General features: G+C 48.6%; 1 protein-coding gene across 1 annotated transcript in view; it reads left to right on the top strand.

Annotated features, from left to right (window-relative positions):
- Window positions 1–12,140, top strand: part of PPIL2 (peptidylprolyl isomerase like 2) — a 77,401-nt gene that overhangs the window by 47,663 nt on the left and 17,598 nt on the right. The window contains exons 13-14 of the mRNA XM_083479057.1: window positions 1,425–1,514; window positions 2,999–3,032. Of these exons, the coding sequence (XP_083335183.1) occupies window positions 1,425–1,514; window positions 2,999–3,032 (124 nt within the window). The remainder of the gene's footprint in view (window positions 1–1,424; window positions 1,515–2,998; window positions 3,033–12,140) is intronic.

Here is a 12,140-nt window from a genome sequence, read left to right as displayed (position 1 = left end):
GAGACACGTTTTCCACTGTAGCCAGTTGGATGCCTCCAGGAAGCCCAATTGCCCATCTTCTGTTGTTGTTTCCCATTGACTTGTATTCAGAGACATGGCAACTCTGATCCTAGAGGAAATAATACAGCCATAAAGACTAGCAGCCATTGATATCCTCTATGAACTTCTGTAATTTTTTAAAAGCCACCCAAGCGGTTGGCCATCACTACATCTTGTGGTAGAGAATTATGTAGTTGTGCGCTGGTACTTGAATCTTGTTGTTGTTTAGTCGTGTCCGACTCTTCGTGACCTCCTGGACCAGAGCACGCCAGGCACTCCTGTCTTCCACTGCCTCCCACAGTTTGGTCAAACTCATGCTGGTAGCTTCGAGAACACTGTCCAGCCATCTTCTCCTCTGTCGTCCCCTTCTCCTTGTGCCTTCCATCTTTCCCAACATCAGGGTCTCTTCCAGGGAGTCTTCTCTTCTCATGAGGTGGCCAAAGTATTGGAGCCTCAGCTTCAGGATCTGCCCTTCCAGTGAGCACTCAGGGCTGATTTCCTTCAGAATGGAGAGGTCTGATCTTCTTGCAGTCCGTGGGACTCTCAAGAGTCTCCTCCAGCACCATAATTCAAAAGCATCAATTCTTTGGCGATCAGCCTTCTTTATGGTCCAGCTCTCACTTCCATACATCACTACTGGGGAAACCATAGCTTTTACTATATGGACCTTTGTTGACGAAGTGATGTCTCTGCTTTTTAAGATGCTGTCTAGGTTTGTCATTGCTTTTCTCCCAAACTTGAATCTACCACCATACAAATATTTGAAAGATTGCCTCTTTTCCTACAGGCCTATTGAATTTAGCAAGATCAGTGGTACTATGCCTCTGAATTCTATTGCTGTGGAAGATCAGGAAGTAGGGTGCTATTGCACTCAACGTCCCGGTTTGGGGATTCCCAGCGGCGTCTAGTAGAGACTACTTTGAGAACAGATTACTGTACTAAGTGGGCCTTTGATTTGACCCAGCAGGACTTGTCTTTGGTTCTTAAAGTTCCAGAAGGGGAAACATCAGATGCAGTTCATGAGTTCATCTGAATTGCAGTTTGCCTAGGTTTAGTACAACTTCGTCCGAAAAGAAATCGCTGTTGAAATGGTAAAATAGAAAGCTGGCAGGAGGGAATAAAGAACAGGGACATGTTAGCACTAGTTTGATGGGAAATAGTGTACAATATTGTTGGGGGGGGGGAGGAATACGTTGAGACCTGCGTAGAAATATTGTTTCGCTTGGTAAATTAGACCGGAACAATTCCAGCCAGGTAATGCGTCATTGTGTGTGTGAGATACAATGGGTGTTAAAAAGAAGAATGGAAACACATAATCATTGTTTTCACTGTGTGAAAGACATTCTTTAATTACAACTGCCTAATGCTTTTTTATTATTTTCCAGACTCCTAAAACCTGTGAAAACTTCATTAAACTGTGCAAGAAAAATTACTATGACGGGACTATTTTTCACAGATCAATTCGTAATTTTGTGGTGAGTATTGGGAGTGGGGGATAAAGCTTTTTTATCTCCAGTGTTTTATGACCAGAGCAGAAAACTATAGTTATGTCAAGAGGCATTAATTTTCACTCTTTGTGGGGTTTTTGTGTGTGTTTTGTGTTTTTTCCAAATCTCCTTCTGGACTAGAATTTGCCACAGACAAAAAAATAAGGCTGACGTTAATAGAAAGAGAATATTCCTTGAGAACAAGATCGCTTTTCTGGAGTAAGAGCAACATCTGATTGCCTAGCAACCTGCGTTGAATAAGTCAGGCTGTCATCAGCCGTTTCCAAGCACTCAGAAAGGAAGAATGTTGTCATCACTCAGTTTTCATTCAGACTCCATGGCCTGTGACATTTGAAACTTGGGTTCACTGGGCAATATGAAAGGCCAGACTCTGAACTGCATTACTCTAAGGGACTTGGTGCTTAGAGTGCCAGACCAGGACCCCAAAGACCAGGTTTCAAATCTCCACTCTCTGGGCTCACCTCGGGCCAGTCTCTATCTCTCAGCCTAACCTACCTCCCAGGGTTTCTGCGAGGAGAAGAGAAATGGAGAAGGGGAGAGCAACGTCTGCCACCTTGAGCTCCTTGGAGGAATGGAGGGATATAGATATAGCAGTAATCACCTTTTAGCACATGAAATTGCCACTGCATATTCATCAGTTCCACACAACCCACACATTGTCCATCGGTTCTGTTGTGGGGATAACTAGAGCGAAGACAAGAGAGGAAACAAGGGTCCCATTTCCTTGATAGTATAACAACAACAACAACAACAACAATATATTTATTATTTAAACCCTGCCCATCTGGCTGGGCTTCCCCAGCCACTCTGGACGGCTCCCAATAGAACACAATCAAACCTCAGTTTTCAATCATCTCTGTTGCTGAATGTTTTGGCTCCCGAACATCAAAAACCCGGAAGTAAGTGTTCCGGTTTTCAAACGTTTTTTGGAAGCCAAACATCCGACGTGGCAGACAAGCAGCTTCTGATTGGCTCTTCCTATTTGCAAGAGCCAATCAGAAGGCGCACCTTGGAAATCAGACGTTTCGGAAGTCAAAGGTCCTTCCGGAACAGATTACGTTCGACTTCCGAGGTACCACTGTATTAAAAACACGATAAAACATCAGACAATAAAAACTCCCCTAAACAGGACTGCCTTCAGATGTCTTCTAAAAGTCAGCTGCATTAGAACATAAGAAGAACCTGCTGGATCAGGCCAGTGGCCCACCTAGCTCAGGATCCTGTTCTCATGGTGGCCAACCAATGACAGAGCTGAATACAGGGTACCCCCAGACTGCACACTTGATCCTTCCAAGGGAGTACCACCCTATCCACAGCAAGTAATCTAGCTCCTTGACTCAGGGTCTGCCCATCAGCAGAGCCTCTGCCTTCTTGGCACCCAATTATTCCATCTGCATCCATTCTCCCCACCTCTTCCCACCCTAAACCTTCTATATCTTTTGATTCCACAGATCCAAGGAGGGGATCCAACAGGAACAGGAACAGGTAAGCAAACTGGGTTGATTCCTTACCTGCAGTTGGGTCGCTCATGATTTGAAATAAATCCCATCTTTTAAAGCTGGAAACCCCTTAAGCCAGTGGTTGCAACAGGCTGCCTGCTTACGCCTTCTGTTTACAGTCAACACTTCAGGGTGCAAGGCTCAGCGTACTGTTTATATTTTTATGCCCACCATTTATGAAAGGGGAGGGGGATAGACTATTTTAGGTAAAGCAAATTGGCAGGATAAGTGTGCTTGGTGAATTTTTCGGTTATTGGAACGGAAGCATTAAGCTGAACGGGACTAATTGGAATTCCCTGATGGCCCTTTGCTTTATTGACAACCCAAGTGGTTACATTATAGAATGTTAAAGCTTGTTTCCTCTAGGATTTTAGGAAATGGAAATGTGATTTGTTTTCAGGTTAATTGTAATGATTCGCATGCCTTGAATTAATTGTTGGACGAAATACCAAGATACGTCATTGGTCGTTCTAGCTCAGCACCAACACTGACTGGCAGCAGCTCTCTGAGACACAGACCTCACCCAAATTGCCTGCAGTTCTTAAACTGTTTGCTGTCCATTAGCTGCATTGCCTCCCCACAACCCACTCCAGAGTAAGTCATTTTGAGAAGTGCAGAATGGGGGCGGGGGGCAGAGAGAGATGCTTTGGCTTCAAGCAAGGCCTTCGTTATGTTCAGAATGAAAGAGATGTTTGTGGAATTGCTCCTGGCTCAAGAATGGCCGGTTCCATCCAAGTTCAATCTGGCTATTAGTCCCTCGATCGCTTCGTGAAGTTAAGAACAAAAGTTTTCTTGTTCCTCATATACTCCCCCCGCATCTTCCTGCCCACCCCCCAGATCTGCCCTTGCTTTCTTTGCTGGTATGGACACCTTGAAAGGCGGTCAAGAACAGCATAGACTAAAGCCAGATGCCCCGTGAACGAAGTGGGGAACTGTTCTCAAGGGTACTCTCCTGAACCCAGCTGACCCGTCCTATCTCTTAGTATCAGTGACTCCGGAGGCCTCCAAGAAAGAGCCATCAAATATCTGTCTCGTTAGACTTGCTAGATGCTTTGCATGCTTTCAGGTCGCCCACAGTTCTTTCGCAGATAGCAGATCAAAGAACTATAGGGTTGGAAGGGACCCCCAAGGGATCTAGTCCAACCCAAACATTTGCAGGGCATGTAATAAAGCAAGTGTGCTGTAGAGGTTAAGAGCGGTAGTCTCGTAATCTGGGGAACCGGGTTCGCGTCTCCGCTCCTCCACATGCAGCTGCTGGGTGACCTTGGGCCAGTCACACTTCTTTGAAGTCTCTCAGCCCCACACACCTCACAGAGTGTTTGTTGTGGGGGAGGAAGGGAAAGGAGAATGTTAGCCGCTTTGAGACTCCTTAAAGGGAGTGAAAGGCGGGATATCAAATCCAAACTCTTCTTCTTCTTCTTCTTCTTCTTCAAGCTGAAGACTTGTCTGATTAGTTCACTGGCCTGGGGGTCCTGTGGGCAAAATTCAGCCTCCCCACTCACCTCTTTGGACCAGGTGCTTTCTGACATGTCTTTTAAAGCCCATTGTGTGGTCAAGCGCTCAGTCCTTCTTTCCCCAAAGGGTCTACGATCCATTCAGAGTCTGCTGGCTGAAGTGTCTCCTAGGGATTCAGATGCAGGCTCTGGTGCCAACAGATCCATGTGGGAAGGAGCGGGTGGTAGATCAGTCTCCAGTCTGAGGCTACTTTTAGAGTAAAAGGTAAAGGGACCCCTGACCATTAGGTCCAGTCGCGGATGACTCTGGGGTTGTGGCGCTCATCTTGCTTTATTGGCCGAGGGAGCCAGCGTACAGCTTCCGGGTCATGTGGCCAGCATGACTAAGCCACTTCTGGCAAACCAGAGCAGCGCACGGAAATGGTGTTTACCTTCCCGCCAGAGTGGTACCTATTTATCTACTTGCACTTGGATGTGCTTTCAAACTGCTAGGTTGGCAGGAGCTGGGACTGAACAACGGGAGCTCACCCGTTTGAACCGCTCACATTCTGATCGGCAAGCCCTAGTCTTTGTGGTTTAAGCCACAGCACCACCTGCGTCCCTTACTTTTGGAGTAGCACACTGCATATGAGGCTGGGTAGCTCAGTCGGTAGAGCATGAGACTCTTAATCCCAGGCTCATGGGTTCGAGCCCCATGTTGGATGAAAGTTTCCTGCGTTGCAGGGGTTGGACTGGACGACCCTTGTGGCCCTTCCAGCTGTACAAGTCTGTGATTCTGTCTTTCCTGGGCCTGCACTCACAAAGCACTGTGGCACCACTTCAAACAGTTGTGGCTTCGTAGTTCTCTGTGAAAAGGGGTTGAATTTTAAACCACTATGGGAATTGTACCTCTGGTATGGCAGCCTTAACCAATTATAGCCCCCAAAATTCTCTGGGGGGAAGCCATGACTTTTTGAAGTGGTGTCATAAGTGCTTTAAATGTTTGGCCCCTGGTTTGGGGCAGTGACACAAGTAGCATCTGAGGGGGGAAACTGTAAATCCTCGTAGTAGGAATTGCAGGGAACCGAACTGCAAGTGCCAATAAAACGCCCAGAAGGGGACTTTACTTGATTCATTCTTCTTCTTTTGTTTAAAAAGAAGAAGATAAGTTATCTTCACACTGAGGGCAACGTTTCCATCTTGCTTCCATCTCCGCTCACTTCCCTTGAATTCGACTTGAGTATGCCTGCTGGCTCAGCGGGTCTCAGAGTTCCCTCCCTCAGAGCTCGTAGCAACTTTTGCAAAGCCGCCGCTTAAGCGATTCTGGAAAGGAGCTCTTCCCAGCAGCCACCACCATTCAGAGTGAATTAGGGGGAGTCACTCTTATTGCATGCTTCAGAGCCGTGTGGCTAAATCACAGACACAAAGAGAGCAATCTCCCTCTTGACCGGTACAGGGAAGGCTGCTCTGTGCTGCCACGGATCCTGTTCCTGTGATTGCGCACAGATTACCAGCCTCCCTACCTGCCCCCCCTACAATATCCCTGAGGGTTATCAGCTGGCAGAAGCAGAGACCGAGAGACTTGTTGAAAATGTGGGAAATTAGACTGTAGTTCCCATTTGCAGAGTATGCGGAAGACAGCCCTGGGTCATTTGACCCTTTCGTTCTCTCCCTGCTCCCCCTTTAAAAACTATGCAAGACACTCTCTTTTACAGTTTAAAGAACTTACAACTTTAGTGTGCTTTCAGTTGCGGATTAAATATATACAGTGGAACCTCGTGTTACGTACCGTCCTCCTTGTGAACTCTGCAGGTTACGAGCTCCGCTAACCTGGAAGTAGATTCCCCTTGTTGCGAACTTTGCTCTGGGATGCAAGTGGAAGTCGCGAGGCAGCAGCGGGAGGCGCCATTAGCGAAAGTGCGCTTTGTGTTACGAGCGGTTTCGGGTTACAAACGGACCTCCGGAACAGATTAAGTTCGTAACCGGAGGTACCACTGTACAGTGGTACCTCTGGATATGAACGGGATCCGTTCCGGAGCCCCGTTCTCATCCTGAAGCGAACGTAAGACGCGACTGTGCGTCTGCATGTTCACGGGTCGCATTTCACAGCTTCCACACATGCGCGCAACGTCATTTTTAGCGTCTGCGCATGCGCGAGCAGCGAAACCTGGACGTAACACGCTCTGTTACTTCCGGGTCACCGCAGAGTGCAACCCGGAAATATTTAAGTTGAAGCATATTCATCCCGAGGTATGACTGTATGAGGAGTAAATCTCTACACAAATCCGGAATGGAGTCCCTAAGACGGTTGGATGGCGCCTTGTACGCCTCCTTCCGGCAACTCCTGCAGCCAAGCTGGTGCCAAATGTATTGCTCTGCTTTCCTTTGGGCCACATCAGCGAGGCTGAGAGTGGGCTCTTGTTGTCTGGGCAGCCCAGGACCTTTATACACACACCCCAGCCTTGCATCCCAGGGAAATCACTTAGCAGTTTGACTTCACACCCCACCCCAGGCGCACGACATTGTCTCTCAGGACAGATGGAGACCAACAATATGTTTGGGGAGGGTGTGTTAAAGCAGATGTTACGCATTCTAAACCTGTGGAGTGCGGTACATGGAATATTTAAAATTAACAACCAAGAGTATTAAAGAACTGGAGTGGTTACGTTGCCAACTGCGGAATAAATGGCATTCTGGCTCAATATACTGTTTTTGGTTCTCTTAACGGTATGTAGCTATTTAAGATTCCACTTACTCTATGCAGCTGCTTAAGAGGGAAGCTTCAGATGCGTGCTTAGAAGAAGCAATCAGAATGCTACCTTCCTCTTAATCTAATTCAGTATTTCAGTCCTGAGGCAAGCCTGATTTACATTGCAGCCAGACTAGAAATATTCCTTTATCTTAACAAGTCATGTGGCATTTGAAATTCCTTGTGGTAATCGGTCTTAAGGATTTGCTGTAATGTGCGCTGTGCTCCCTGTTTCACAGAGAGGGAGAGAGATAAAAGCTCAGAGACTTCCATTTCCAGAAACTAGGGAGGATTTGCCCCGAGGCTCCCTCTGCATTTTATTAAATGGGTTTAACTGCCATGCCAATCCACAAGCAAGGCTGGGAAGTGCCACTGTGTGGCGACCAGGCAATCTCAGGTGCCCGCTTAGGCATCGCACCGAAGCAGAGGACGGACGTGCGCCATTGAGAAAGAGAACACAAGCTTGTATGAATTTGTGTTTTCTTAATAATAATGATGATGATCCGTTTGCTAATTTGTAAGTATAGATAAAAATTCAGGAAATGTGGCTAGAATTTAAATTCCACAAAACACAAGCCAATAGACTCCCCATCCAAATACCTTCCAAATAAATTATTTGCTACCCAAATCAACACAGGAAACTACCTTGTACTGAGTCAAACCATCAGTTCATCTAGTTTCATATTGTACGCCATGGGTAGGCAAACTAAGGCCCGGGGGCCGGATCCGGCCCAATCACCTTCTGAATTCGGCCCACGGACGGTCCGGGAATCCTCGTGTTTTTACATGAGTAGAATGTGTCCTTTTATTTAAAATGCATCTCTGGGTTATTTGTGGGGCATAGGAATTTGTTCTCCACCCCCCCCCAAAAAAATATAGTCTGGCTCCCTACAAGGTCTGAGGGACAGTGGACCGGCCCCCTGCTGAAAAAGTTTGCAGACCCCTGTTGTAGGCACTGGCTGGCTGTGGTTTGCCAGGTTATTGGGCAGGGGACATTCCTGCTCAGAGATGCTCTACCTCTGAGTTATGGCTCTTCTCCAGGGCAGCTCCTATTCACACACATCACCCTTCAAATCAACTCCCAACTCACTTAATTATGCCCATTGGCCATCACCACCTCTTACATTTTAAACTAACTGGGTACACAAAAGCAGTGAGTTGGGTATTCTACCATGGGCTGAGGTAGCCAGCAGCTGGTTTTGTCTCCTTCCTTATTCTGCAGCCCACTTTCCAAGGGAGAACATGAAACCCTTGCTCTTTGTGATTATTATTCTTGTTGTCGTCGTCCAAATAAAGGTGTCAGTGGTGGCCTTAAGTGGATTTTTTGATTCCCCCCAATCTCCTGTAGACCAACACAACAACTACTGTACCTTGGATTTTTAGTTTTTACTAGCACCCCATCTTTTGCCAGCTAAGGAAAGTCTCAAAATGGCAGCACAGGGGATCAGAATTACACGCTGCACCCCAAGCGCCATATTCCTAGGTGACCTGTGTATACAGGAACAAATCCACACCTGAGCTTGCAGTTCTTGCACCAAACACTAAAAATGCCCCAAGAGAGCTTCAAAAGCATTCAGTGAATAGTCCCTTTTTACAGGTGAGGTGCACTGAAATGGAGATAGAATAAATTAACTCAAGGCTAGTTTAGTGGCAGCATTCATAAGTTTGAAACCTTTCATTAACATCTGGGGGAACTTCCAAGCCCCCTTGGGATTCCCATTTGGGGGACCCCTCCCTTTCTGCAAAGAAAAAAACATGCCGCTGGAACCAGTGGTGGAGCTTCATGCTCCAGCACTGGGGGGGGGGGCAGAGAGCAGGCAGGGGTGGGGCTGGCGTGGGTCCTGGGGGCATAGCACGCCACCTGTGGGGGTGTGGCGCCCAGCGCAGGGGGGCAGCCACGATGGCACCCCATCGGGATCGTGCTGCCAGGGGCAGTGCGCTCCCCCCGCACTCCTCTTCCTCCGCCAGTGGCTGGAACACTTGGGAGGCCAATTTGGAGGAGAAAAGCAGATAACGGGGAGAGGGTTAAGCTCCTCATCTTTTGCTGTTTTTCAGCTCAAAAGCCACCCCAGCCCCACTGAAGCCACCTTTCCTTTAACAAAGAGGCCGCCTGCGCCTGGGGGATTGTTACAAACACCTACAGTGTGGGTTAACCCCAGTGTCACAAGGGAGAACGAAAGCAAGCTGTCGGTTGGCTGAACAAGAAGCCCTCCCACTTCATTCGCCCAATCCCCATCCTTCACATCCGCCTCCCCTTCCACCCAACTTAGTAAAGTGGCAATTCATTTTGAAATTGCCATGCATGATGCGTTTCCCACCTACACCTTTTGTTTGGAATATTGCAGGTTTTGTTGTTTTAACAGGCCCCTCGTTTAAAACGGCACCTGTGTGTGGCAAGCATCAAGCTCGCAAGGGAGAGCACATCTTTTCCGTGGCAACAGAGCTGAGTTGCTATGGTTTTGAGAAGCAGTCTGGAGAATGCATGGCCGCTTCAAGATCTCTGGGGAGGAAGCATTGCAAACGCCTGTCTCTTCCCCCCACCCCAGTACTCCCACCCTGCGCACACACAAACACATAATTTATTTTTGTCTTCCTCACCCGCTCCTTCTATTTAAAAGTCACTATTTTAGGATACCTAAAAGATTGGTATCTCATCTCTTATGTGGCCAGCCAGTCACTGTGCTCTGTAGGAGAGGGCCATTTCTAGCCCAGAATAGCTAGGCTACAGCCCTCCAGGCACTGGAGGTCTTCTCCCAGTTAGATTGCTGCAGTGTACTTTATGTGGGGCTGCCCTTGAGGTTGGCCTGGAAGCTGCAGCCGGTGCAGAATGCAGCCGCTCGGCTGCTCTGTGGGGCAGACTATGGCTACAGTGCTAGACTGCTGCTTGAAGAATTGCCCTGGCCGTCAGCTCGCTAACTGGAAAAGTTGAAGGAGTTGCATAACGCCACCTACCTTGTGAGCAGGACACCAGAAAAGATACTTCACTCCTTATACCAGCGGTTCTCAACCTGTGGGTCCCCAGATGTTGTTGGACTACAACTCCCATCATCCCTGAGCTCAGGCCTTGCTAGCTAGGGGTGATGGGAGTTGTAGTTTAGCAACATCTGGGGACCCACAGGTTGAGAAATGCTGCCTTATACAGTGGAACCTCAACTTACATATGGCTCTACAGTGGTGCCCCGCAAGACGAATGCCTCGCAAGACGGAAAACCCGCAAGACGAAAGAGTTTTCCGTTTTGGAGGTGCTTCGCAAAACGAATTTCCTATGGGCTTGCTTCGCAAGACGACAATGTCTTGCGAGTTCCTGCTGGTTTTTTTCCCCTCCCCCCCCTTTTTCTAAGCCGCTAAGCCGCTTATCAGCTGATCCGATCAGCAGATAAGCCGCTAATAGTGCTAATAGCGCTAATCCGCTAATCCTTCAATGGGCTTGCTTCGCAAGACGAAAAAACCGCTAGACGAAGAGAATCACAGAACGGATTCTTTTCGTCTTGCGAGGCACCACTGTACTTACATACGATTCCAGTTACAACCTTAGGTAGGTGCTTCAACTTATGAGCTTTCCTCTAGATATGAACAGAGGCCTTGCCAGCAGCCTGGAGCTCACCCGGCCGGCTGTGGAGCAGTGCTGAGGCCTCTGCCGCTGGGGAGAGGGCCCCCACCCCACTCCTAAGCTGTGGAAGAGGTGCCGCCTGCAAGAGGCACAGCAGGGCACACTGCAGCCCCAAACCCCGCCAAGGAGCTAACCAAGGAACTAACCTGAGGAAGTCCAGAGAAGAAAAAAATAAAAAGGTGACCCTGGCCAAAGTGAATCAGTTCTTTCCTGACCCTTGCCCTACCCCCAGCTTGTAGCCAGGTAAGCCCACTCACCCTCAGTGCACGTAAGAAGAAAAAAATGTTATTTTTTAATCTACAATACTGTCTTATTTATTTTATAGTACAGTACATTGATTATTGCCTTCATTTTATGGATCTATGGGCTCGTTAGACAGTAAAATCTGTGTTAAATTGCTGTATTGGGGGGGGCGGAGGAGGGAGGGCTCTCGGACCCCATCAGAGCATCATGCCTCTTTCCCCAAGCCCAGGAAGCATTTGCCCAGCTTAGGGATGCTCTGGCAGGATCCTGGAGCCCTGCTGCCTCCTTCCCCAAGCCGAGGAAGGGGGGCCTCTTCACCTGGGCAGCAGTGCCCTGGTAGGTAGGCGAGGGAGCATCAGGCAGCTGACCTGCCCTCGTCGCCCAGCCTTGGCACCAGGCCATGCCCCTCCCCATGCCCTGCCCATGCCCCCTGCTTGCTGATGAGTACCGGCACTATTTTCCCTGGAAAGAAAGTACAGTGGTACCTCGGGGTACATACGCTTCAGGTTACAGACTCAGCTAACCCAGAAATAGTACCTCAGGTTAAGAACTTTGCTTCAGGATGTGAACAGAAATCGTGCTGCAGCGGGGAAGCCCCATTAGCTAAAGCGGTGCTTCAGGTTAAGAACAGTTTCAGGTTAAGAACGGACCTCCAGAACAAATTAAGTACTTAACCCGAGGTACCACTGAACTGTACAAAAGCAATACTGAGGCTAAAGAGGAAGCAGGCAGCCTCTGCCACCCCCTAAGTCAGGGGTCTGCAACCTTTAAGACAAAAAGAGCCACTTGGACCCGTTTCCGAAGAAAAACAACAACTGGGAGCCGCAAAACCATTGTGACATTTAAAGCATGCGCGCCGCTGCCCTCTGATCTGACAGCCGCCGGGAAGGTGACATTGGGACGGTGCATGACTAACACACGCAACGCCCCCATGCGACGTCACAGCCAGTACAGCGCCCGCCACAGTGGGGTGTGTCGGGGCGCACAATGCGCCTCCTCCCCTCGCTAGTATCTGCCCCAGAGCCGCGGCAAAGGTGTAAAAGAGCCACATGCGGCTCC

The sequence above is a fragment of the Podarcis liolepis genome (genome assembly GCF_965112155.1).
Source record: "Podarcis liolepis genome assembly, chromosome: 15".
Lineage (NCBI taxonomy): Eukaryota > Metazoa > Chordata > Lepidosauria > Squamata > Lacertidae > Podarcis > Podarcis liolepis.
This window is presented reverse-complemented; position numbering and strand designations above follow the sequence as displayed.